The 25829-nt window shown below is 38.9% G+C and overlaps 1 protein-coding gene and 1 pseudogene across 2 annotated transcripts; both read left to right on the forward strand.

Annotated features, from left to right (window-relative positions):
* LOC127649427 (mucolipin-3-like) overlaps nt 1–8945 on the forward strand; it is a 13859-nt pseudogene extending 4914 nt beyond the window's left edge.
* Nucleotides 8946–9141: 196 nt separating this feature from the next.
* On the forward strand, nt 9142–25583 carry ssx2ipa (synovial sarcoma, X breakpoint 2 interacting protein a). 2 transcript variants are annotated; one of them, XM_052134348.1, is made up of 14 exons: nt 9142–9410; nt 12391–12549; nt 13410–13576; nt 15312–15512; nt 16230–16340; nt 17137–17272; nt 17727–17802; nt 17892–18072; nt 20005–20152; nt 20318–20445; nt 21593–21766; nt 22140–22257; nt 22413–22563; nt 24781–25583. In XM_052134348.1, exons 2-14 carry the CDS (start codon nt 12504–12506, stop codon nt 24884–24886), a joined length of 1743 nt encoding a protein of 580 aa, XP_051990308.1. In that variant the 5' UTR covers nt 9142–9410; nt 12391–12503; the 3' UTR covers nt 24887–25583. The 2 variants fall into 2 exon arrangements, with proteins under 2 accessions (XP_051990308.1, XP_051990309.1); XM_052134349.1 differs by lacking the exon at nt 15312–15512.
* Nucleotides 25584–25829: the final 246 nt, after the last annotated feature.

A 25829-nucleotide genomic window follows, 5' to 3' on the forward strand; every position in this document is an offset into this window, starting at 1 on the left:
GCAGAGGGATGTGTCCAGGCCCAGCAGGTTCAGCTTTCCAATCAGGTGCTGAGGAATTATTGTGTTGATTGCTGAGCTGAAGTCTATGTACAGCATTCGAACGTATGAGTCCTTTTTATCTAGGTGGGCGAGGGCCAGATGGAGGGTGGTGGCGATGGCATCATCTGTTGAATGGTTTGGACGATACGCAAACTGCAGTGGGTATAGTGAGGGGGGAAGCTGGGTCTTAATGTGCCTCATGACGAGCCTCTCGAAGCACTTCATGATGATGGGTGTGAGTGCGATGGGACAGTAGTCATTGAGGCAGGACACTGAAGAATTCTTTGGCATGGGGATGATGGTGATGGCCTTGAAGCACGTTGGAACGATGGCACTGCTCAGAGAGATGTTGAAGATGTCGGTAAGAACATCTGCCAGCTGGTCTGCACATCCTCTGAGCACTCTGCCAGGAATGTTGTCTGGTCCAGCAGCCTTCCGTGGGTTGACTCTACGTAGAGTTTTCCTCACAGCCGTGGAAAGACAGAGCACCTGGTCATTGGGAGGAGGGTTGGTCTTCATCGCCACCACGTCAATCTGTGCTTCAAACCTAGCGTAGAAATCGTTCAGCGCATCTGGAAGGGAGGCATTTTTGTTGTCCTGTAGTTGGTGATGGCCTGGATGCCCTGCCACATGTGCCTCATGTTGCCGCTGTCCTGGAAGTGACTGTGGATTATCTGGGCGCGTGCACGCTTTGCCTCTCTGATGGCCCGGGACAGTTTGGCCCTCGCTGTTCTTAGGGCAGCCTTGTCACCTGCTCTGAAGTTGGAGTCTCAGGTCCTCAGCAGCTCACGCACCTCCACAGTCATCCATGGCTTCTGGTTGGACAACACATTCTCACACCCCAAGTCGTCACATACGGACGCTCGGGCAGGACCCCTTGGCGTCGCTTATTGACGCGCCGGGTGTACCTTTGGCGTCATTTTACGACGCGTCCGGTTTCGAAACATCCAAAAATCAGTTGGAGGGCCATTGCAGCCTATTCCTTTGGATTTTTCTTGATCGCGGTCTCGACTCTCAACCCATTCGCGGCGCGAGCTTACCCGAGACGTGACATTTCAACGCTGCGCGCTCCAGTTCGGAGATATGTAGAACGGCGTCATTTTACGATGCGTCCGGGGTTTTAAACATCAAAAATCAGTTGGAGGGCCATTGCAGCCTATTCCTTTTGAGTTTTATTGATCGCGGTCTCGACTCTCCACCCATTCGCGGCGCGAGCTTACCTGAGATGTGACATTTCAACGCCGCACGCTCCGGTTCGGAGATACGTAGAAGTCTATCGGACTACCCTGCGCGTCGAAAAATGACGCCAAAGGTATACCCGGCGCGTCAATATGCGATGAGTCGGGGTGAGAACGTGTTGGGTTGGAGCATGTGGTGATGGTCTTGGAGAAGGTGACATCATCAATGCACTTGCTGATGTAGCTGGTCACTGATTGCTTTGTATTCCTCCAAGTTGGTAGAGTTGCCATATGTTGCAGCCTCCCTGAACATGTGCCAGTCAGTACACTCAAAACAGTCCTGAAGAGCAGAGATGGCTCCTGCTGGCCAGGTTTTTGCCTGCTTCTGGAGCGGTTTTGTGCATCTGACGAGCGGTCTGTATGCTGGAATTAGCATAACAGAGATGTAGTCCGAGTAGCCGAGGTGGGGGCGGGGCTCCGCCCGGTACACGCCTGGGATGTTTGTGTAAACAAGATCAAGCGTGTTAGCCCCTCTCGTTGCAAAGTCCACATATTGATGGAATTTAGGGAGCACTGTCTTGATTTGCATGGTTAAAATCTCCGGCAACAATAAACAGTCCGTCAGGGTGAGCGTTCATAGCCCCATACAGTTGACAGAGCGCTTCCTTAGCGTTAGCGCTGGGGGGAATGTAAACTCTGGTTATAATAACAGTGGTGAATTCCTGTGGTAAATGAAAAGGACTGCATCTAACAGTCACAAGCTCCACCAGTGATGAGCAGTAACTAGAGACTAGCATAGAGTTATTGCACCATTCCGTGTTGATGTAAACACACAAGCCACCACTGCGAGTCTTACCGCACAGAGCTGCATGTCTTAATGTAATGTCTGTATAACCATCAAACTTAAAAGTTTTAAAATGTTCAGACAAGGCTTTGTCAAGCCAACATCAAGGTTTGTCTTGACAAATTTTACCTATCTAGTTAATGATGTGAAATCCTCTGATATTTTCCTAGACTGTTAGCAGTGAACATCTATATCAAATTAAAAGCGATCAACCTTCAAACAGTGCGACATCAAGAGTTGCCTGACTGCTATGACTTTAACATTAATGTGAGTGCCGCACACAGTTTTAAATTCCACACATTTGCCCGTAAAATCATATAACTAGAGATTAACCGACCCTGCAATTTCAATTCTCCCACATTTATTTGCTAACTTGACATCTAAAGACACATACTTCTGCTTTATCTTATTTGACTCATTTGAAAAGAACATTTTATGTAATTTGTCTGCATATAACCACAACATTTCCAGGATTGACAAATAGAGGTTTGGTTTTGTCACTTGAGAGCTATAAATGTCCCTATTCTCCCTCAATTTGGTTTATTTTCCATCTTGTCAACCATTTTGTTCACAGGTTTGAGGCCATTTGGTCACAAGTTCTTTACTTGACAAACACATTTTTACTGACTCAAACCTGGGATTCCCTTTGGATAGATTTAAGTGAATTAGATATAGTTTGTAATCTGTTGTTTTCAATTCCAGATTATGTTTGACAACCAGGCACACAGTGGGCAAATCAAAATATCTCTAAGCAGTGATGTAACTATTAAAGTTTGTAAGGACTGGAATGTTTCTGACTCAAGTAAGTAGGTTTATGATATAGTATTTTTATCTTGTATATCTTTTAACAACCACCCTGTAGTCATCACCAGAGTCATATAAAGAGAGAGTTGCGACAACGGAAGTTCTAAATGCTTGATCGTCACATGATTCACGTAGACTTCAGATAGTTCCAGGAAGTGCTTTGGCGGGCATTTCAAACTGTTAGAGTAGAGTGACAGAACTGCGATTTCTGGTAATTAGTAGTCAATAAATGCATTTATTTTATATATTTATGTAACACATCGACATATGTATGTAGCATGAGTATGTTGTTACAGCGATGTTGTTTTTTTAAAGATCAAATCAGCTAATATTTGAGGATTAGTGTTCGCTTACCGTTATTTGCCTCAACTTATTTCAGGCTAGGGTTTCTGTTGCCTTTTTATGTTACCTCATGTTCATTGTTTTCACTAATCTCATGGTAACTAATGTCATATTTATGATTTTTCAGATAGTACAGAGACAGGCTGGTGACAGGTGATTTCCAGCTCGCACCGCACAATGGGTCAATGAACCATTAACTATTAGCAGCAGTTACGTAAATGTAAAATTTAGTGAAATGAAGCTTATTGTTTACAATTCTTACAATTCTATATATAGTAATATAATTATGTATGTATTATAAATATTATATATCTAATGAATAATTCTTACAATACTTATTCATATACACAATATATTCAGCTTTAAAACAACTTAAGCATACTCGTATGTAAACTGCCGTTCAAAAGTAATGAGGCTGAAAATTCAGCTTGGCATCACAGGAGTAAATTACATTTTAAAATACAATACTTTATCCAGCTCCAATCCTTGCTTAATCTGTTAGTTATCCGATAACTTCCCTTATCTCCTAATTTAATGAGTAATACTCAACTATAAGGTTTTAATTTACAATTTATTTTTATTTAGATGTACTGATAATATACAGAATAAGATAATATTATTCTTTAAACATCTCACCTTTTAAAAGTGCGTCGCAAACGGTTTGTTCTGCTGCATCTCTACAGCACGGCATGTGTTTGCTGCTACTTCCGGGAACTATTGAGAGGCTCCACGAGCCGCCATTGCTGTAAAAAAAACGTTCCATTGGAGTCAATGGAGTTGTCGCAACTCTTTCTCTATATGGCTCTGGTCATCACATAAACGGATAGTGTATTTACTGTATATTATCCAGTAGGGGGCATTGCATTCCCTCCAAAATGCACATGGTCAGTTACCCAATCAGGAGAAACAATGCTTGAAGCAATGTTTTGTCACAGATTTATCTCTAATGATAATTAATGCGGTTGACCATGTAGCAACACACTGATGACAACTCAATGCAAAGAAAGTCATAATGACAATATAAAAGTGTGAAAGGCTCCTTCGCTGTGTTTGTTCCAGCAGACAATCACTTCCTGCTCATAGTTCTGTTTGACTGTGTGGCCATCTGCGCCTGTGTTCTTTCACTCGTCCTCTGCACACGCTCAGTCTACACAGGCATTCTCCTACTGTTTGTAAGTCTACAGGATATAACAGTCACAATCAGTACAGATTAATCCTTTTAGACGAACAATTAAATTAAACGGATGATCCAAAAAAGTTTACTCTGGCCGCTCGCGCTCACTTAGTTTCCAGACAGAGGCCAAATGTGTCAATAGAAATGAAATAGTCATATAATAAACATGTTACATGTCTTTTTCCATTAGGAGTATACCACACACGTGTCTATTCATCATGGTAAAACAGTATCTAGGTCTGAGAGAATGGAGTTCATCAATGGCTGGTACATTCTCATCATCATCAGTGACACACTGACTATTGCTGGTTCAATTCTCAAAATATGCATACAGGGAAAGGTGAGTAAGACAGACAACAAAATGGATGATTTTTAAAGCCGATGTTTGCCAGCGGACGAAATAAGTCACATGCTGTCTCTATCTGTACATCATATAAGCAGACAAGTGGCTTAGATCAATGCACTAATCTACAATATTTGATCTTTTTTTCTAGGAACTGACAAACTACGATGTGTGCAGTATTTTGCTGGGCTTTGCAACAATGCTTGTGTGGATCGGCGTCATGCGCTACTTGAGCTTCTTTCAGAAATATTATGTAAGGTATTTAATTGTGTAATTTATCTTTGTAAAGCAGGTTAAGGGAAAGGAGGAGGTGAGAACCGGCTTGGCAATATAAATTATAGTTTATATTTAAATTATAACACAGAGCAGTTGCATGTTATTCTCTCTCGAACCGTCGTCACCGGCCGCCTTTATCCCTCGCGCGCCCCCATCAGGCTGATTGGGGACCTTGCGTGCGTTGTTCCAGCAAGGCCCCGCCCTCCTCCGCTGTACAGTCTTATTTTGTCATTTTATCTGAAGAGTTGGCCAATCAGAATATAGAATGGCACAGTTATCTTTGTCCAGTTGTAACAAACTCTTTCAGTTAATTGAATGTTCCGGGTTCAATAAAAGTTAAGCGCAGTCAACAGCATTTGTGGCATAATGTTGATCATAACAAAACTTTATTTTGTCTTGTTCCTCCTTTTCTTTAAAAAAAAAAGCTAAAATCTGGGTTTCTGTGAGACACTTACAATGGAAGTGAATGGGACCACTCCGTAAACGTTAAAATACTCACTGTTTCAAAAGTACTGTACAGCCCAAAACCGCATTTTAACAATATGCATGTTAACACGATTATAGTGTGATGATGTCACTTACTAACCTTTTCTGTGTAAAGTTATATCCAATTTTACAACATCAACCCAAAACCTCCAAACGACCATAAAACGATGATTTTAACAAATTTACAGCTTAAATAACACACAAGTTTAACCCCTTAAGCTCCATGGACCTGCTGGTGGGAGGGCTATATCATGAAAAACGTTTAAGCTTAACACATCGAAGTCCTCATATACATAAGTCAGGCACACAAGGTATCATTTGAAAGCTTAGAATGTGAATACTATCACTTTTGCATTGATGTTACATAAAATAACAAAATAAGCCCTGAAAACATTCACGTTGCAAATCAGCGCCCCCTAGAGGTAATGGCGTAGAAATATTTCTAAGTATATAAAAGTCTTTCACATAGCACTTAAATGGACAATCATATATCAAATGAAAGCTCTCAGGAATGTGGTTATGCAGTTTATTTTGTTGCCCTAATACCACAGTTTGAAAGATTTTCAAAAGAATTACAAAGTGAAATATGATTTTTGTTACACATCAAATACAAACTCTTTTATGTGGCGATCAGTGCTGCTGTAAGCCCCAAGTAGCCAAAAACGTTAAAAAAAAAATAGCCATTTTTTACTTGTATGTGAGCTTGCTTGGCCAATGTTTTTTCTTAGATGTCCATTGCAAAATATGCCATCCAGCAGGAAAAGCATGCTAATCAAATCCCTCGGGAGCTGAGGTGATGTCATGTTCAAAACACTTGATTTAAAGGAACGGCGGTGAATGGCTCTTCTCAACTGTAAGTGTTACACATAGCAAGATTGAGCTTGAATGGTGCTTGTTTAACAAAACCAAAGCAGACAGTTTTCACGGCTGTTGTTATTACATCTTATATTCGGGTCACAAGACAATGCCAACGTCCCCCAAAAACTATTCATACTACTCGCATGCATACATAATAGAACGTACTTTTTTGCCGGCAGATAAGTGCTTCTTCATCAAATATAGCAGATACTGTGACAGTATGCGGATGGACGAGCACATCTGTGAATGCGTTATAGCGCCATCTACATTTCAGATCTATATATTGTGATGGAATGTAATAGAGAAAATCTTTTTTCTAGTGCTTTCTTCCAGCTAGTGGAATTAAATAAGACTTTTCAAAGCGAGATAGATTTTTTTTTATTTTTTTTTGTAAACAACATTATGCCATAAATGCAGTAGACTAAGCTTAACTTGTATTGAACCTATAATATTCCTTTAACTGAAGGTTTTTTTTGCAACGAGACAAAGATAACGATAGTCATGTGCCATTCCATTTTCTGATCAACCAACTCCTTGGGAAAATCCTTAGTTATAAGTATAAGGGAATTGTCAGTCACTAAGGGGTTTCTTAACTTGGTATTGACAAAACTGTTTGTTCCAACTGGCTCCTGGTCTTTAAACCTGCCAATGATTTACAGTAATTGATATACATTTACAATTGATTTCAATGCCACTTGGTATGATATTTTGTTATCTTTGTTTGCAATGAAAGTCATACAGGTAACTTTTGTGTCCAAAAACATTTTCCAATCACCTTTAAATTCATTCTCACACTGAAGAGGTCCAGAAGTTGAATTTGCATACTATAATTACTATGCAATGCATAGTAATTATTAGGACATTGATGAGTCTGGATTTCTTGTCAAGAAGTGTTTTCTGTCTTCAGATCCTCATCCTCACCCTGCGGGCTGCTCTACCCAACGTGATTCGATTCTCCCTCTGTGCTATCATGATCTATCTCAGCTATTGCTTCGGCGGATGGATCGTTTTGGGGCCACACCATGAAAACGTCAGAGATGTTAAATATATTGCATATACTGTATAATGTTGTATACTGCTGCACTTGGAGTAACGGGAGACCTATTGACCTTGCATGTTTATAAGAATCTTACATTTGTATAATGACCTTAAGTAATTTATTATTGTTCCATTAGTCTATGAATACAGTGATATTGTCATATAGCCTTTTAAATAGGAGACAAGTTAAGCTCAAACAACAGCATTGTCCGTAATATATATTTAGCTGGGGAGTATTAGGTAAATAAATGAATGCATCCATTTTATATGAAAAAAAGTCCAGTAAAAGTATGTTCATGGAAGTTTTATGATAAGTAAATTTTTTACAGTTTCGGACATTTAATATGGCCACCGACTGCCTGTTCTCAATGATCAACGGGGATGAAATCTACTCCACCTTCACCAAGCTTCGTGAGAGGAATTATCTAGTGTGGGTGTTCAGCAGGATATATGTCTACAGCTTCATCCCTCTCTTTACCTACATGGTGCTGAGTCTCTTCATCGCCCTCATCACAGACACATATGAGACCATCAAGGTGAGTTCATCAACATCTTCTAGTCATCTCATCGGGTTGAGATAAATTTATCTGCATTTAAAAGCTGCATTGTACAGTAGACACCATCACAGCAGTTGTGGTTCATGACTTTGCCTTCATCTGGTCTCTCTTTCACTGCAGAATTATCAGAAGGATGGAGCTCCCTTTTCAGAACTGCAGGCTTTCATAGCTCAATGCAGGGATTCCCCGACTCCGGGAAATATATAATGGAGGAAGAGGCCTCCACCTCTGGCTGCCTTTGTGCTCCTTGTGTGTATTGTGCCTAAAGCTGACAAGAATTCATATTACTCAACACTCCTGCAAGAACTCACAAAATACTCTTTTGAACACTTCACTTTCCAAAAATACAGAAAACACAGAATAAACTAATACCGACTTGCCATTTAACATTATTAGTGCACTTAATTCATGTAAGCTGCTTTTGTAAAAAAAAAAAAAAAGAAGAAAAGTTGAGAATACAACAATTTCAGTTATTGACATGTTTCTCTTGTAATTGACAAAAAGATATTTAGCCTATTTTTAAGATTTACAGCTTTCCATTTCATAACACAATTCCATCAAATTGAAGTGACAGGGAAAATTTTGTTAATAAAACTTAAAATTTTACTTTAATCGTAAGTAAATTTGATACATTTTGTTTGAATAAAATTGCAATGCAAAATAATTATCTTGAGTGCATAGATTCACTAGGAAAAAAAATACTTTGAAGACTTCCTTATGCAGTTCACTACAACAAAAATACAAACATATACACTGAACTTTTTCTTACCATTTTTTTTTTCAGTTAAGCTATAATCATATAGAGTAGTTTATAATATCTGATCAACCATGACATTTGAAATAGGATGTATACAGACAATAGACAGTTGTAATAACGTCTGGCCAATTTTAAATTGTTCTGTGCTTTGACCAGTTCAAATGATTTTTAGTACAACTCTGAAATATTAAATAAATTAATGTATTAGTAATTAAATTAATAATTAGTTAATGTGTTACTCTTTTTAAAAATGGCACAATTTACCTGAAGTATACATTTCTTCAAAATAACTAATTTAGCAAATGGTGTAGAAATGTTCTGTTTATTTTGTCACTCTTGTCATTTTGTATGATCTATAAAGTATTTTGTGTGATTTGTGATTTTGAATTGAATTGAGTTTTTTGAATTTGTCATGAATACAGACGTTAAACACCTGTAGCGTGTTGTTATAGGCATGTAGGAGATATGGTCCAGCCAATAACGATATTACGTACTGGTTGCTTAACAACGGGCTGACCAATGAGCGACGAGTTTGCTTGTTTAGCAGGACGGAGGCGCACTTCAAACCACCCAAACATCTCGAGCGTTTCAGGGCAGATGAATGAAACGCGTCCTACAATTACATACACACAGGCGCGAACCTGAGTCTTTAAACACCGGATGGACGAGCATGCGTTAATCTGACTGTTTGGATCCGTGTACCTGCAGCTGAATGTAAGTCAACCTATAAGTGTGTTAGCTGCTGTGCTAAAGTTACACGGACTGTGTCTTTAAATCTAGTGTGCTGCCTACATAGACAGCATGTCTGGGGACGAGTAGACTTGTTCAAACGGACGTAGATGCACAGAAGACGCTAGGCAGCTCGATAGGTGTAGAGACACAGCCACTGACCCCATATAAACCGGTGTATAAATGTTAAGACTAAATACATAAATGTGTTTGTTGTAATGTCTCACTGAAATTAGAATGAAAACGGATAGGTTTGTAACTAAAGCTGTTCAGTTTGTATTGGACAAATTGGGTCAGCTAGTTTAACCGACAGTTACGGATACAGTGTTTATTTTTAAATGAGCATTTTGTAAGCCCTAAATTCACACTTGATATGACGATGTCAGTAATTGTGAATTTATAGTCAATCTGTCAAATCAGTTAATCAATATTATTTGGTGATATAATTAATAGATGGATACGCACATGACGGTATATGAAAGGTACACCTAGTATTTTACATAGAATATATATTCTACTGTGTTTTCAGTGCAGAGTTACACATTTTATATTGTTTAGCCTATATTTTATTGATTCTGCTTGTTGATCCTGGTTCAATGTACTTTGCTCCTGATTTATTGGGTTGTCGTGATTTGGTGACCGATATTCTGTACAAACACTTCTGACACAGTAATGTTCATTTAATTTTTAGACTCTTAACATAATAAAATCCACCATCAGGATTCAGCAAAATATAACAGTCTGAAGACAGCCAGCCAGAGTTAATCAGGACTTTTAAAGAGGGATTTGGCATCTGTCATGGTGTGAGATTTAGATTAGCCGGAAGTGTGTCTGAGGAGATTTCCAGAGGACATCAACATGATCCGCTCTGAATCATTGAATACTACGTAGAGATCTGAGGATGACAAGAAGATTTTCATTTGAATCTCTGTTCCTGTAAGAATCACAGTTAATCTGCAGGTTCAGATATTCTTGTTATTCATAGTGTCCCATGAAGTGCACAAATCAATTGTAATTTTTTAAGGTTACTCATATGGTAATTATTGAGTATTAAAGTAAGATCTGATTTTTTTTTCTTTTCCTTCCTTATTTCTGTGGGCTGACAAATCAGAGTGGGTTTCTTTGCAGGTTGATCACATATCTGATATAGATGGGTAACTCATAATTTATTTTTTATTTTTAGTTAAGCATCACTATCTTTATTGCCCATACTTGGGTTTATTTTGTGTATTTTTATTGATTAATGGGAAAATTCACCCAAAAAATAAATATTCAGCTTTTGTTTACTCACCTCTGTGTTGTTATAACCCTTTATAACGTTCTAGCACAGGAGATCAACGGTCTGTGAACATTTTAACTAAATAATACTTTCGGTTTGTTTCTCACCAAACCTTATCGTATGCTTTCTTAACAATCTTGAGTCTCTTGACAGTCTTGAGAGGTTTTGTAGACTGAGATGAAGATATGAGCCCTGGGCACAGAGGGGGGGTGGATACAATGACACCCGGGAAGGAGAGGTTTGGTGACCTTGGTGTGTGCACATGTTAAGGTTGTACAGAGATGATTTCCCCTCTAAAGAACTAAATTGTGCCAAAAACGATGACTAAAACAGCAATTGCGAATGGGGTGGCCAGGCTTCGGTCCATGGTGGCCATGGCCCCCTAGCTCTGCCACTGCTGCTAAACATTAGGAGATGAAGGTGAAAACAATAACAGTGGATGTGTACGTCAAGAGGTTTGGAGATACCTGCATTTGTATTACTCGAGACTGAAGGAAAATAAACACATATTTATGGGTCTAAACACCTGAAGAGAAAGTACAGTGTTTCATAATAGTCGTTGCATGCATGTTATATAGAATTGTGATGAGGAGAAGGGCGTGGCCGTAAGGATTGACGCCTGGCACTGAATCATCCCAATCAGCCGGAAGAGGGATAAAGAGGAGCCGGAGACGCAAGTTCGGGAGAGAGAGAGGGATGCATGCAGATTTGTGTGTGTGCATCGGTGTTTGTGTTGAGTCTAATAAAAGTCTTTGTGATTGTTCATCCGGTTCCCACCACCTCCTTTCAGATAAGCAAGATAACTTTTTGTTAAAGGAGTATACTTTGACAGGCTTGCATTCAAATCTGCTCAGAAGCTGTGCGCTCATCTCAAAATCAAAATGGAAGTATACCTAGGGCTTAAGCAGCCACCTAGAAACCACCAAGCAGTGCCATAGCAACCACAAAGAACAGCAGTATAGCAACAGTGCCCACCCACTTTTTCAGCTGCCTTGGTTCCGGAAATATATTTTCCCCATTCATTTTTTCCATAGAAATTTCATAGAACTCTTTCATGCATTCTAAGCCGTGAACCAAACCAACCAGTTCTGAGGTGAATCACAACATTACAAAAACTATTTGAAAATATTGGTGGATCTGATTGGTGGATATTTCTCTGTAAGATAATGGGAAGTGTAGTTATTATATGCATACCATTAATTAGTTACATTAATTACAGCAGTCAATAATACAATTTAGTGGTCATTATAGTAAAATATTTGAGAATGCTGCCCTTGACCAATCACAGTCAAGTATACCATAGAACCTAAAAAAAAAAAACAAGTTAACTTACTTGATAAAACTCCTTTTTCCCAGCAAGTAAAAATGTTGTTGGGTGATTGGTGATTTATGTTGTGGTATTAACTGAATTTGGAAATGGCTACACCTCCAGATTGCACTTTACCATACTTCTATAATAGAAGCCATTAGATCTGGGATCAGCCTCTTCACCTGTCTCATCAAATATATGACATACACCTGAATGCTTTTCTCTAGTATCCTGTGCTTATCTTGCTACACATTCTCTCCACCCCCTACTCCACCTGCACTGGCTCTTGCAATCCCACAGTGGTATTGCACGTTTGCTTAATCCAGAATCATAGGCCTTCTGCTGTGTAATCTAGTGTGCCGGCTGTTCTATTTCAGGACCGGCGGCCCTGCACTGGCCTCAGTCTTCAGTCGCAGCCACTCGAGTCCAGCCTTGCGTCTCCCTTGGATGACCGGGACAACCGAGCATCCCATCCCGGCTGAATGTTGACATGGGAGATTGGTGGATGCCAACAATGATGCCAGATCCATCTCTCGGTGAGCATCATGCAAAGTGCTTGCAACATGTTCCAATATTTTCAGAGTTTGCTGGATCTAGCTAACCCCAAGTGTGGTAGCCAGCATCATTACCACTGAGCTATCACACTTGGGGTTTGAATCCCAGGGCATGCTGAGTGATTCCAGCCAGGTCTCCTAAGCAACCAAATTGGCCCGGTTGCTAGGGAGGGTAGACTCACACGGGGTAACCTCCTCGTGGTTGCTGTAATGCTGTAACGCACTATGTCTCCGTGGCAACGTGCTCAACAGGCCATGTGATAAGATGCACATTTTGATGGTCTCAGAAGTGCAGGCAGCTGGGATTCGACCTCCGTCACCCGAATTAAGGCGAGTCACTACGTGACCACGAGGACTTAAAAAGCACATTGACGATTCGTTTTTTAAAAATTATTATTCTTTTTTGTATGGTTATTTTGTATAATTACTGTTTAAACAATATTAGCATATATGAAAAAAAAGTTTCTTTATAGTGTTTCTATTATGATACATTGTAGATGATTAAAAGAGTGCATGTTTTGTTTCCCTTATGTATTTGTGTGAGCTGGCTTTTCAAAATAAGAGTCCCCAGTGTATATTGGTTTACGGTTAAAAATCCTGCATTATGGACCAAATCCTTTTTCTTGTGCTTAAGCAAATTTGGTACCCTTTTTTTGCTGTAACCTTTCCTGGTCTCTCTACTAAATCTCAACTCTCATAACAAACTCATCCAGGACATTACTGAACTCTTTATCAGCAACACAACACTAACATGTAAAAAACAGATGTTGGTAGATTTGAGAGCTTCAGGTTTCGACAGGCTCTAATAATGGGCTCTGCCCTGTCTTTTGTCCTCTGCATAGACACCAAAGAGCTTTCCAGTATATCTGGGATCAGCATGTCTCCCCCCAGGCAGAATTCCCTCCCATCGCTGCACTCTACTATAGCACTGTCCAAAACCTCCTACAGTGTTTTGAGTGCTTTTTGCACAGAGGAGAATGTGTCCCAGTGTATCACATACATCAATCAGGTACATTACACTGGGTAGGGTTTTAAAGTACTGCTCATATACTTCCCTATTAGATATGTGATAATGTGAAAGCTCAAGGGCTCAGGTATTTACTATATCTTTCATCTTGTGGTGTTTCTTGATACTGGAAGAAGTTTCATCATGCATCTTGTTAAGCTTTTCACTTCAAATAAAAACCATTAGATTTAACACAAAACAAAATATATGTAAAGAGAGACAAATTGAGAATTTTATGTAACCTACTAACCCCAAAGCTATTATGTGGAAAGAGGAATGTCCCTACTATTAATTTCTAGATTTTTTTTTTTCAGTAACTCTAAACTTGACTACCTACATTACACTAAGTTATTGGTTTAGTATTGACCTAATTTAGGATTACACTTCAAAAGTATTACACAAAACATTTTTTTAACATCATGCTGTAGTAATATGCTTATATAACGAGTTTAAAAGAGGTCATATTCTACACTTTGGGTTTTTTTTCTTTCCCCTTTTCTCCAAATTTGGAATGCACAATTCCACTACATAGGAGGTCCTCGTGGTGGCGCGGTTACTCACCTCAATCCGGGTGTTAGAGGACAAGTCTTCGTTGCCTCCGTTTCTGAGACAGTCAATCTGTGCATCTTATCACGTGGCTCACTGTGCATGACACGAGGAGACTCACAGCATGTGGAGGCTCATGCTACTCTCCGCGATCCATGAACAACTTACCACGTGCCCCGTTGAGAGTGAGAACCCCTAATCGCGACCACGAGGAGGTTACCCCATGTGACTCTACCCTCCCTAGCAACCAGGCCAATTTGGTTGCTTAGGAACCTGGCTGGAGTCACTCAGCACACCCTGGATTCGAACTCGCGACTCCAGTGGTGGGAGTCAGGGTCAATAATCGCAGAGTTAACCAGGCCCCTCCATATTCTACACTTTTATGGATTTCATAGAAGAAAATGTGTAGCACTTTCATTATAATATGTTTACATTGTTATTACAGTTAAAATACATTATATATAATACTATTAAGAAGTTAGAACATATTATATGAGACATCACGAATGCATTATAATTAGAGCTTTCGATTGATTTCGTTTTTTAACTAATTAATTACAAGGTTACAAGATTAATTAATTGTGTGTGTATATATACATATTTGCTGAGAAAGTCCCTCAAATAACAATAATTCAATATATGATGATTAAAGAATTATAGTTATCTTTAAATATATAAATAATTACATGTATACAGTATATTAGTACATAAATTGTATATACATGTATTTTAAATATATAAATAAATATATACATATTTCCAGGTTGAATTGCTCTGAAATCTTTCTATAAATGTCAGGCGACATGATTAAATGCACTGTAAATATAGGCTTTATAGAAAGTGTCAACAAATGAGTCAAAAATGTGTCAAACAGGTAAGAAAATGTTTTATGCTAGAGTTAGTAAAACACTATGCTGCACAAATTAACAGACCTGAAAGTAACGTGCAAAATAAGTAAATATGACAAGGCTGTATTTTATTGAGGGTGTTATGTGCCTGATCTTTGTTCAGTGGCTGTAAACTTTAAGTCAACATCAGATTTTACTCTTCTGTCCACCTGTCTAGTGTGTATACAAGCATATGACCATCAGATTTAATTATGCACAGTTTTCATAGGTTTAAAATAGTTTACATTACATGTGTATGTGATTTGTCAGAGCAGATGTTTTGATGTTCTCTGGTTCCTCCTCAGGAGGTGTGTTCTCTTGGCCTGTCTGGCTTGATTTTGGACTCTAGTTCAGACACTCTGAGCACAGTGCCGGTTCTGAATGTCCTCTATGAACTTCTGCAGCTGCAAAGGAGAGCTCAGCGCTCTGTACTTGAGCTGGAGACCCAACAGCTGAAGAACGGCAGTGACCTTGAACATCTGCAGCACAACAACACCAGACTCAAAGTACTCAGATCTTCTATGTTACAGTCCAGTTAATTCTTTCCACCAGAGCCAAGTCCTAGCTGTTGGCAGATTCAAAAAAATAAATTGACTCATAGGGCCTTTATGCTCGTGCAAGTTATGTGGGTTTGAATGTTGTCTGTATTCTGCCCTGTTTCCATGCCTGCTTCTTCTTCCCATAATTTATTTACTTTCGTTATCCATAAAAAGACAAAACTGAGTCGCAAGTTCGAATCCAGGGCGTGCTGAGTGATTCCAGTCAGGCTTCCTAAGCAACCAATTGGCCCGGTTGCTAGGGAGGGTAGAGTCACATGGGGTAACCTCCTCGAGGTCGCAATAATGTGGTTCTCGCTCTCTGTGGGGCGTGTGGTGAGTTGTGCGTGGATGCAGCGAAGAATAGCGTGAGCCTCCACATGCGCTAGGTCTCCACAGTAACACGCTCAACAAGCCACGTGATCAGATGTGCGGATAGACTGTGTCAGACGTGGAGGCAACTGAGCTTCGTCCTCCGCCACCCAGATTGAAGCGAGTCACTACGCCACCACGAGGACCTATAGCACATTGGGAATTGGGCATACCACTCTGGAGAGAAAAAGGGGAGGACCCCCCCCCCAACACACACACAAAAATAGACAAAACTAACTCTAATACCCTAGAAGCAGAGCAAACATATCCGTATTCTGCTTTTAATGATGTAAGTGTTGTGTTAATTTGTATTAGGACCAGTTGGAGCACACCAGAAGAGAGAACTCGGGCCTTCACGAGGGAGAGAGACAGCTACAGCTGAAGATCAAGACCTTACAGAACTGTCTCAAGTCGGAGAAAGAGGAAGTAAGAGGAAAATCTCAGTCCTCATGCTTCAGCAGACATGACCACTGAACCACCCCATGTTGCTCTTTATTTGCTGCTGTACCTGTGGTGCATTGTTTTGCCTCCATGGCAAACTTTGGGGTTATTGAATCTAAACTGATGTTGCTTATTCACAAATGAAAGACTTGCTTTTGGTTGTTGTTACACTACCCTCAGGATTGAAAAAAAAAGCATCAAGGGGTTTTTCCTAGTACTGTAGATGTTGACCGATAATGGATTTTGTCGATACCATAACTAAGGTGGTGGAAAAGGCAGATAACAGATTAATTGACCGAAAGTCGATTTTTAGAACGTAATAAATGGCATAGTCTTTCCTTACTTGATTAGGTTCATTACACTGAATTTTTAACTATTAAAATGCCTGAAGCACACTGGGGACTATTTTGAAGTGACAGAGACTATAGTTATAATGCACTATAGTTAAGTTCAAATAAGCAACTATCGGCACTGATTAATCTGTAAAACCGATATATCGGTCTAACAATATTTCCTAGGAACAACAGAAAATCATATCATATTGTTGTCATTTTATAAAATGTGAAAAATGACAATGAAATATAATTGCATTTTAGAAATTATTCAAATAAATATTGTTTATTAATAGTTAAGTTTTACAGTTGCCAAGCAACTTGCCTCATTTAATATGGAATTTAATTGTTGAATATAGGTGTGTGAATATCAGCTATTTTACAAGGCTATAAATGTGGTAAATTCAGCTTTTGACCATAGTCTTCCATGTGTAATTTACATGATGCAGGTACAGAAACTTCAAAGCATCATTGCCAGCCGTGCCACACAGTACAACCATGACACCAAAAGGAAAGAGAGAGAGTGCACCAAACTGAAGGAGCGTCTTAACCAGATGATCATGGACAAGAGGGACAAAAAACTCTGTGAGCAGACCAATTTATTCTGTCAAGGGTACAAATATTTAAAAAAAAGGAGATCATGATGCCGACAGTCATGGAAAACCCGGGAATATTAGAGTATTTTAAAAGTGTGATTTCCAGGCCTGGGAAAAGTTGTTTCTATGATGAATTTTTTTTTGCACATTGTGCAGAATGAATAGCATGCTAAAGCACACCTCTGTGCTGCCCTGAATATCGGGAATCAGTCTAATGACTTGGTCTTTAGGCCTTGCATATTCAATGTTTCGCCAAGACCTATTTTGCATCAGGCTTAACATACTACTCCTAGTTTGTCTGCATTATGTATACTGTAAACAATGTTTCATTTAAGCATGGAATACCTGGATTAGTTGCCAAATTGTGCAGTGTACATTGGTCCCAAAAGGTTTAGGTAAACCATCCAGACACTGTTTTAATATTTCCTCCTCTTCTGGTTCAGCCATTGAAGTGTCAAACTACGTGGGGAGGTCAGATGGAAAGAGGGGCCTTTGGAAAACGGGGAAGATGGAGGCCAGGTAACCTGCTGTCGTAATGTGAGTCTTACGCACTCAGATATTTGTGACAACGGTGAGTAAATGTAATGTGTTTATGTGTGTTGTGTTAGACATGAGGGTGAGATGTACAAAGCTCTACTGAGTGATTATGAGTCTCGTCAGAGATCTCTGATGCTGGAGAACTCGGAGCTGAAGAAGGTCTTGCAGCACATGAAGAGAGACATGATTTCCATTCTCAGCCCCAAAAAAACTTGTGTCAAAACAGAGCTGGCAGATGACAGCCTTGAACAGGTCTGATGTCATCTTATATAGCGTAAAAACTATTATATACACTACCAGTCAAAATTTTGAAACACTTGACTGAAATGTTTCTCATGATCTTATAATAAATAGTTTAGTCACAACATAATTCCCATAGTTCCATTTCTGTTATGTTTATAGAAATGTTATGGTAAATTAGGCAACCCACACCCCTCGGTTACATGAGCCGATAAGAAAAGTAATTTCAGAGGTGCCGCAAGTTACTGAATTTCGATGAAATGTTAAGAAAACACAATTTTTTTCTTCTTTTGAGTAATGTGCAATGATAAAGTGTTTAAATATAAGACCTGGAGTGTGTATTTAAAGGGATAGTTCACCCAAAAATGAAAATTTTATAATTTACTCATCCCAGATGTGTATGACTTTCTTTTTTCTGCAGGACACAAATGAAGATTTTTAGAAGAATATTTCAGCTCTGTAGGTCCATACAATGCAAGTGAATGGTGGCCAAATTATTGAAGCTCTAAAAAGCAGCATAAAAGTAATCCATAATAATCCAGTGGTTCAATTCATATCTTCAGATGTGATCCAATTGATTTTGGGTGAAAACAAACCAAACTGTAACTCATTTTTCACTGTACATCTTGTCACTGATGTCTTCAGGCATGATCATGATTTCAAGCTTGATTATGCTTCCATGTTCTTGATGCATGTGCAGAGCACTGGCACTATAGGAAGTGTAATTGGGCTTGAAATCATGATCACCAAGGAGACTGCTGAGTTTAAGATTTACTGAAAAAAAAAATAGGGTTATTTTGTTCTGTTCTCACCCAAAACCAATTGGATCGCTTAAGAAGACATTGATTAAACCACTTGAGTCTGGAGATTACTTTATGCTGCCTTAATGTGCTTTTTAGAGCTTCAAAGGTTTGGACCCTATTGACTTGAATTGTATGGACCTACAGAGCCAAGATATGCTTGTGAAAAAATGTGTGTTCTGCAGTAGAAAGTCATACACATCTGGGATGGGATTAGGGTGTGAGAATTTTCATTTTTAGGTGAACTATCCCTTTAAGCAAATGGGGACATTTTGATTTCATGTTGACTTATCAAAAATGACAATTCTCTCATTTACTCACCCTCATGCCATCCCAGATGTGCATGACTTTCTTTCCTCATCAAAACACATTTGAAGAAAAATATCTCAGCTCAGTAGGTCCTTATAATTGATGTGGATGGTAACATGAACTTTTGATGCTTCAAAATTCACAGACATCAGCATTAACATCATCCATTCGACTCCGGTGGTTAAATGAATGTCTTATAAAATGACACAATTGCTTTTGGTGTGAAAATGATCAATATTTAAGCACTTTTTAACTATAAATCATCATGTCCAGTAAGCAGCAATATACACGTTCACGAGGGCTTGTTGGTCCAACCTCCTCCTCCTCCTTGTGCTCCTGGTCAGAGTACTCCGGTTCAAATCAATATTGCTGTGCAAAAACTTGTATCTCCTCTTAAATCAAAATCTTCTGACACGGTTTAAATTTGCTTCAATTTGTTTACAGCATTCGGTCTGTATAGCATTCCTTCTACTCTGTTGTAAACAGCGCTGCTCTTCCAGGTGTGCTGCGCATGTGATCGTATCTTTTTATAAGACATTAATTTAACCACTGGAGTCATGTGGATGACGTTAATGCTGATTGTCTGTGCTTTTTGGAGCATCAAAAATCATGTTACCATACACGTCCATTACAAGGACCTACTGAGCTGAGATATTTTCTATTTTTCTTCAAATATGTTCTGAAAAAAGGAAGTCATACACATCTGGGATGGCATGAAGGTGAGTAAATGATGAGGGAATTTTCATTTTTGGGTGAACTGTCCCTTTAAGACCTTTACAACAGATCCAATCTTTGGAAAAGATTTTCGTGTATTGATTGTGATATGTTACAACAGGCCAGCTCTGATGTTGAAGAGGAGGTGGCTGACTTCAGCAGAGAGACTCTAGAGCAGTCCTGTGAACAGGCACGAGAGCAGCTCACCAACAGCATCCGCCTGCAGTGGAGGAAACTCAAGAGTCACATGCAGAGACTCGACAGCCAAGGTACAACACGTGGCTATTTTGGGTTTATTCATGGTTAACAGAAATGAATTAACTCTTAAAATTCTCTTAAAGCTGGTTGAAAGCTTCATAGTCATTAATTGGCCAAGGGCAGTAATCATAAATGACTTCATCTTAACTGAGTGAATCCCTGCTTGCATCTCTCAGCGTCTCTGGTGGCATGTCAGGAGCGTGATGGAGATGATCTGATCTCCAGGAGTGAACATGAGGAAGAGATGCAACGCATGAGACTGGAGCTGCAGCAGTGTAAAGAGTTCATCCACATGCAGCTGCAGGTACTTTAGGTCTTTATATTTCTATCTATACACATTAAACACCAGTGTACATTTGGGTTGAGTGATTTGCTGGTACATACCAGTCAAAATGTCAGCCTGTAGAGATTTTTCTTTACTCTTTATACTGTGGAAGATATATTTGTGCAGATATCAGTGGGCAGGATGGCTTTACATTATGTTCTTCATGTTTCGCATCTCACGAGTAATGCGAAAATACAGAGCGAGTCAGGATGTGGAGAGACTTATTAAAGGAATTGTTCACTCAATAATGAAAATTCTCATCCCAGATGTGTATGACTTTCTTCTGCTGAACACAAATGAAGATTTTTAGAAGAATATTTCAGCTCTGTAGGTACATTCAATGCAAGTGAATGTTGACCAAATCTTTGTTGCTCCAAAAAGCACATAAAGGCAGCATATAAGTAATTCAAAAGACTCCAGTGGTTAAATCCATGTCTTTTGAAGCGATCCAATCAATTTTGAGTGAGAACAGACCAAAATGTAACAGTTTTCACAAAACATCTTGACACCAGTCTCCTTGGCGATCATGATTTCAAGCTCGGTTACACTTCCTAGTGCTTGACACGTGCGTGGAGAGCTAGGAAGTGTTATCAAGCTTAAAATCATGATCATGCCTAGAGACTGCAATGTCAAGATGTACAGTGAAAAATTAGTTAAATTGTGGTCTGGTCTGCTCTCATCCAAAACCATTTGGAATACTTTAGAAGACATGGGTTTAACCACTGGAGTCTTTTGGATTACTTGTATGCTGTCTTTATGTGTTTTTTGGAGCTTCAAAGTTCTTTCCACCATTCACTTGCATTGTATGGACCTACAAAGCTATTCTTCCAAATATCTTAGTGTTCAGCAGAAGTCAGTCAGTCATACACATCTAGGATGGCATGATTGAGAGTTGGGTACAATGCAAAGCTTAGTTGTTCCTTGTTGCAGAGCAATAATGAATATTGCTGCATTATTGTAGAATTCAAGTGATGAAGTGTTACATAATTTAAAGATGTATTTGCACTGATGCCAGACTTATTCATTTGTTATAAATGGTCCTATCTTTTGGTTTCATCCAAGAGAACATATTCAATGAGATTAAATAACTTTAATTTATAAAGTGATTGTATATATGTGCTAACAGCAGCAGCTGAGCTCACCGTTTGATGATGAGACAGCAGCGCTACTAAGCGACTGCTACTCGCTGGAGGAGAAAGAGAGACTGAAAGAGGAGTGGAGACACTTCAATGAGCAGAAGAGGAACTTTGAGAGAGAGAGGAAGAACTTCACTGAAGCTGCTATTCGACTGGGACACGAGGTACTGGATAATCACAATTACCATCACTACACACTTCTGGATGTGTAGTCATGGTTACTGTGGGCATGCTCCATCTGCAAATAGCTGAAATGTGATGGTTGTTTTGTGTAACAACATTTTGTAATTCAAATTTTAAAAGCACAATTTAAAAGATGGTGGCCAGTTCTGTCATTTCACTGCACGTCGTCACTGAAGATACACACTTAACAGTCCTTTAGCCCATGTTTTCAAACCTATAAGTCAAGCAAATTAAACCCATTGTATTTAATGTGTACATTAGCAATGGTGAATGGTAGTTAATGCATCTACTGTGTAAATGTGCATTCTGTTCAATCCCTTTGTCCTCATTTAGCTTTGGTTTTTCCCTTTATAGAGAAAAGCCTTTGAGGAGGATCGAGCTGCATGGCTGAAGACCCAGTTTTTGAACATGACTCCATTTGTAGACCGCAAAAGACCTGCACTGCCTGAAACTCAAAGTGCCTTATTAAACAGTGTGTATCCCTGGAGACCCGTTAAAACATCCTACATGTGACCCTTTCTCTCTGTGAATGAGAGATCTGCCCCTTTTTTTTTTTTTTCTGTAGAGACCTGTGGTTTATTATTTTGTGCTACATCCCTCAATGACATTTAATGTGCACATCTGTAGGTACAGAACCCGAGGCCAAAGTCCAGTCCACTCCACCCCTGCTGACGCAGTCCCTGTCCTACACAGCATTCTCCACACCCAAAGCTGCTCCAGTGAAGATGACTTCCACCACTGACCTCTACCGCACACTACGACTCATTCCTGAGAGCAGGTACAGATGCCAAAGAGTCTTTAAGGTGTAGTTCATCCAAAAATTGAAAAATTGTAGTTTCAAACCTGCATGGCGTTATTTATATGTATAACGGGAGCCAGCTGGTACGTGCTGTGTAGTATGTAAACCTCACTCCCCTGGCCTCAGGTGGTGTACTAGCGACTGATGTTAGAGGCTGTAGCCTTTAGCCTCCTCTTTAGTACCCGCCTCCCATGCTGGAGACACCGGTTCGAATCTCGCTCTGAGGTTGCATATGGAACACATATATATAAATATTTGCTAAGGCTGCCAAATAAAAATTATTTATTTATAATAATTATAAGTAATTATAATATTCAGATTATTAAAACATATTTTAGTATTGTGACTGACAAAGCGTTGATTAGACAGCTTTAGAATATATTTTGTTTTATTTCCATATTTTTGACGTTTTACATATATTTAGGCTTATTTCCATAAGCCTATTTTTTTGGCATACTCAAGACCGTAATATAAATTTCATTTGTGTTTGTAAATCTCTTACAGGATGCACTCTGTCTTCACACTATATTTAAAATGTTTGTCTGTGCTGTATGTACACAAATGCATCAGATGTGGTTGCATTGTGTTTCAGTGTCTCGCACCATGTGTCGCGTAAAAGTAGATTAAAACCTTTTTTTAAATGTGTCCACTTGGATGCACTAACATGATCTACTCTTTGAACGCAAACGCCCATCATCTGTAAAAGCCCATTTTAGAAGTCAATTAATAAACAATTAATCGTCTGACAGTTTTTAAATTAGATTTGAAAAATGTATTTCCTTATTGTAACCGGCACAGTCATAGAGTCCAAAAATGAATAAAGTCCCAGATTAAGTTTGTTCTACTAAAATTTTTCTACCATCCATCCATCGTCAACCGCTTATCCTGTGTACAGGGTCGCGGGAGCCTATCCCAGCTAACATTGGGCGAAAGGCGGGGGACACCCTGGACAGGTCACCAGTCCATCGCAGGGCCACACATAGACAGACATACACTCACCTCCACCTCCACATCCACATCCACATCCACACCTAGGGCAATTTTTTGGAGACACCAATTAACCTAGCCTGCATGTCTTTTGGATGGTGGGAGGAAGCCGGAGTACCCGGAGAGAACCCACGCAGACACGGGGAGAACATGCAAACTCCACACAGAAAGGCCGGGGCAACCAGGGTTTGAACCCACGACCTTCTTGCTGTGAGGCGACAGTGCTAACCGCGGAAAACAGGATTGATAAAAAAAAAAAAATATCGGTACCGATTAATCAGTAAAACCGATACATCGGTTTATTACCGATTTAAAAAAAAAAAAAAAAATTTTTTAAACGTCATCTTGCATAGAATTAATTACACTAAGTTAAACGAAATTCGACAGCCGTAGTGATAATGTATGTGACTGTCATGTCATCATGGCTGAAAGTCCCTTGAGGTGTAACTCTGCTTACCATCTTTGGGTGTGCTCTTATTTTCAGTAACTGAGAACAACAGTCTAGTTCCGGAAGTAAAAATCTGTTATTTTCTCTGTATTTAAATGTATTTTTAATTGAAACTTATAAACCTTTAAAGACGGACCTCTTGTAAGCTCTGAGGTTATTAATCGATGGTATATGATACTGTTGAAGCCATCAGTCCACGTTATCTTCAGTTTAAAAAAAATAGATCGTGGCAGCGATCACACACTCCCATGTCGCACTGTGAATGACGCACTCGAGTCGATCTCCCTACACACTCAAACTACTGCAATAAAAACTAAATACTTAAACAGATTAAAGTCAATAGTTTTATATTTTTCCATCGTTTTAATGAGATTACAGCTTGCGCAGTGCTTCATGGGATTATAGTTCATGCGCTCATGAAAGACGTGAAGTACAGTCTTGTACCCTTTGTCTGATTGTCAAATATTTTTATGCTTCAAAACAAAATGTGTAATGTTGTGATTCACCTCGAGCTGGTTGGTTTGGTTCATGGTTTTAGAAGTCCTTTTTATGAAGCATTTTATGCAATCCCTATGGCAGAAATGAATGGAAAAAGTGGGCTGTCACATATAGTTCAAAGAATAATTTTTTCAATCTCTGTATATTTTGTATCAAGAATTCACTGCTTTTAATAAATACACAAGAGTTTTGGAATGTTTTTCTATTGTGATCAGTGAAATGTAATGTGTGGTAGAAATCATAAATCTCTCTGTCTCCTTCAGAGGTTACGGCAGAGGTCCGAGCAGTGAAACGTTGTCTAAATCGCAGAATGGCTCTGCAGACTGCAGCGTAATCTCATTGGCCAGAGATGAGCATAGCCCCATCTAAAGGTACTGAGGTCTTGCAGTGTGTTCACACATGCGAGCAGCACTCGAAGCTTTCCTGGAGTCTTCCCAACAACCTGCTCCTTTACCTCCTGATTTGCTGTGTTTTTCCTATAGTTTGTAGCTGGATCAAACAGATGGTGTTTAGCTGGATAAAACTGATCTCGGAGACAATCATTTGCTCACATTTGCATTGACCTCAACTGATCTCATAGTGATAAACCACTGAAGATGTAGTATAGTTGCCAATGTGTATTGTATAGTAGTTATAACAAGAATAATAATATAAAAATAATGAATTAATGATATATATACAGTTCATAAGATATCTCACATTCTGATTAAGCACTTTTAAGAGGAGCAATACTTTTTAAACACTAATACAAAGTTAATATAATTTTGATGTTGTGCATTGTTTTGCCATTTTATTGTGTGCCCATGAATAACTCATAGTCTTGGGTTAGGTTTCAGGTAAGAGATTTAGACTTAAAAGTTTTGAACTTTTATGATTGTAATGGAGTGAAATTTGGTACTTTGTCTCATGTTTTATGATTTTTAAATGTAAGACATTAAATGAGTTATTCCATAAATGTTTTTTTTTTCCACTTGAATGTTGTTTTTATATGGACAAATCATGAATGTCTTTGGAAGAGCTTAAACTATTTTTTTAGAAGCCACGTTTACAGACATTTCTCAGAGTCAATGCAATAAAGTTTGAAATGTTTAAAAGGAACAAATTGCATTGTCATTGTCATAATAATTTGGCTCTTTTTCTCTCTTTTGGCATAATGCCAAAAAAAACTAATTTTAATCATATTTTAAATTGTAAGTATTTATACATCATTGCCATTTATGGTTATTTATTATAAACATACTTAATGCTGAATGCCATGAAAATGATCATAGGCTTCATTTATGCAAAATATCATTTTTATTATTGTTTATTT

The sequence above is a fragment of the Xyrauchen texanus genome, chromosome 9 (assembly GCF_025860055.1).
Source record: "Xyrauchen texanus isolate HMW12.3.18 chromosome 9, RBS_HiC_50CHRs, whole genome shotgun sequence".
Classification (NCBI taxonomy): Eukaryota; Metazoa; Chordata; class Actinopteri; order Cypriniformes; family Catostomidae; genus Xyrauchen; species Xyrauchen texanus.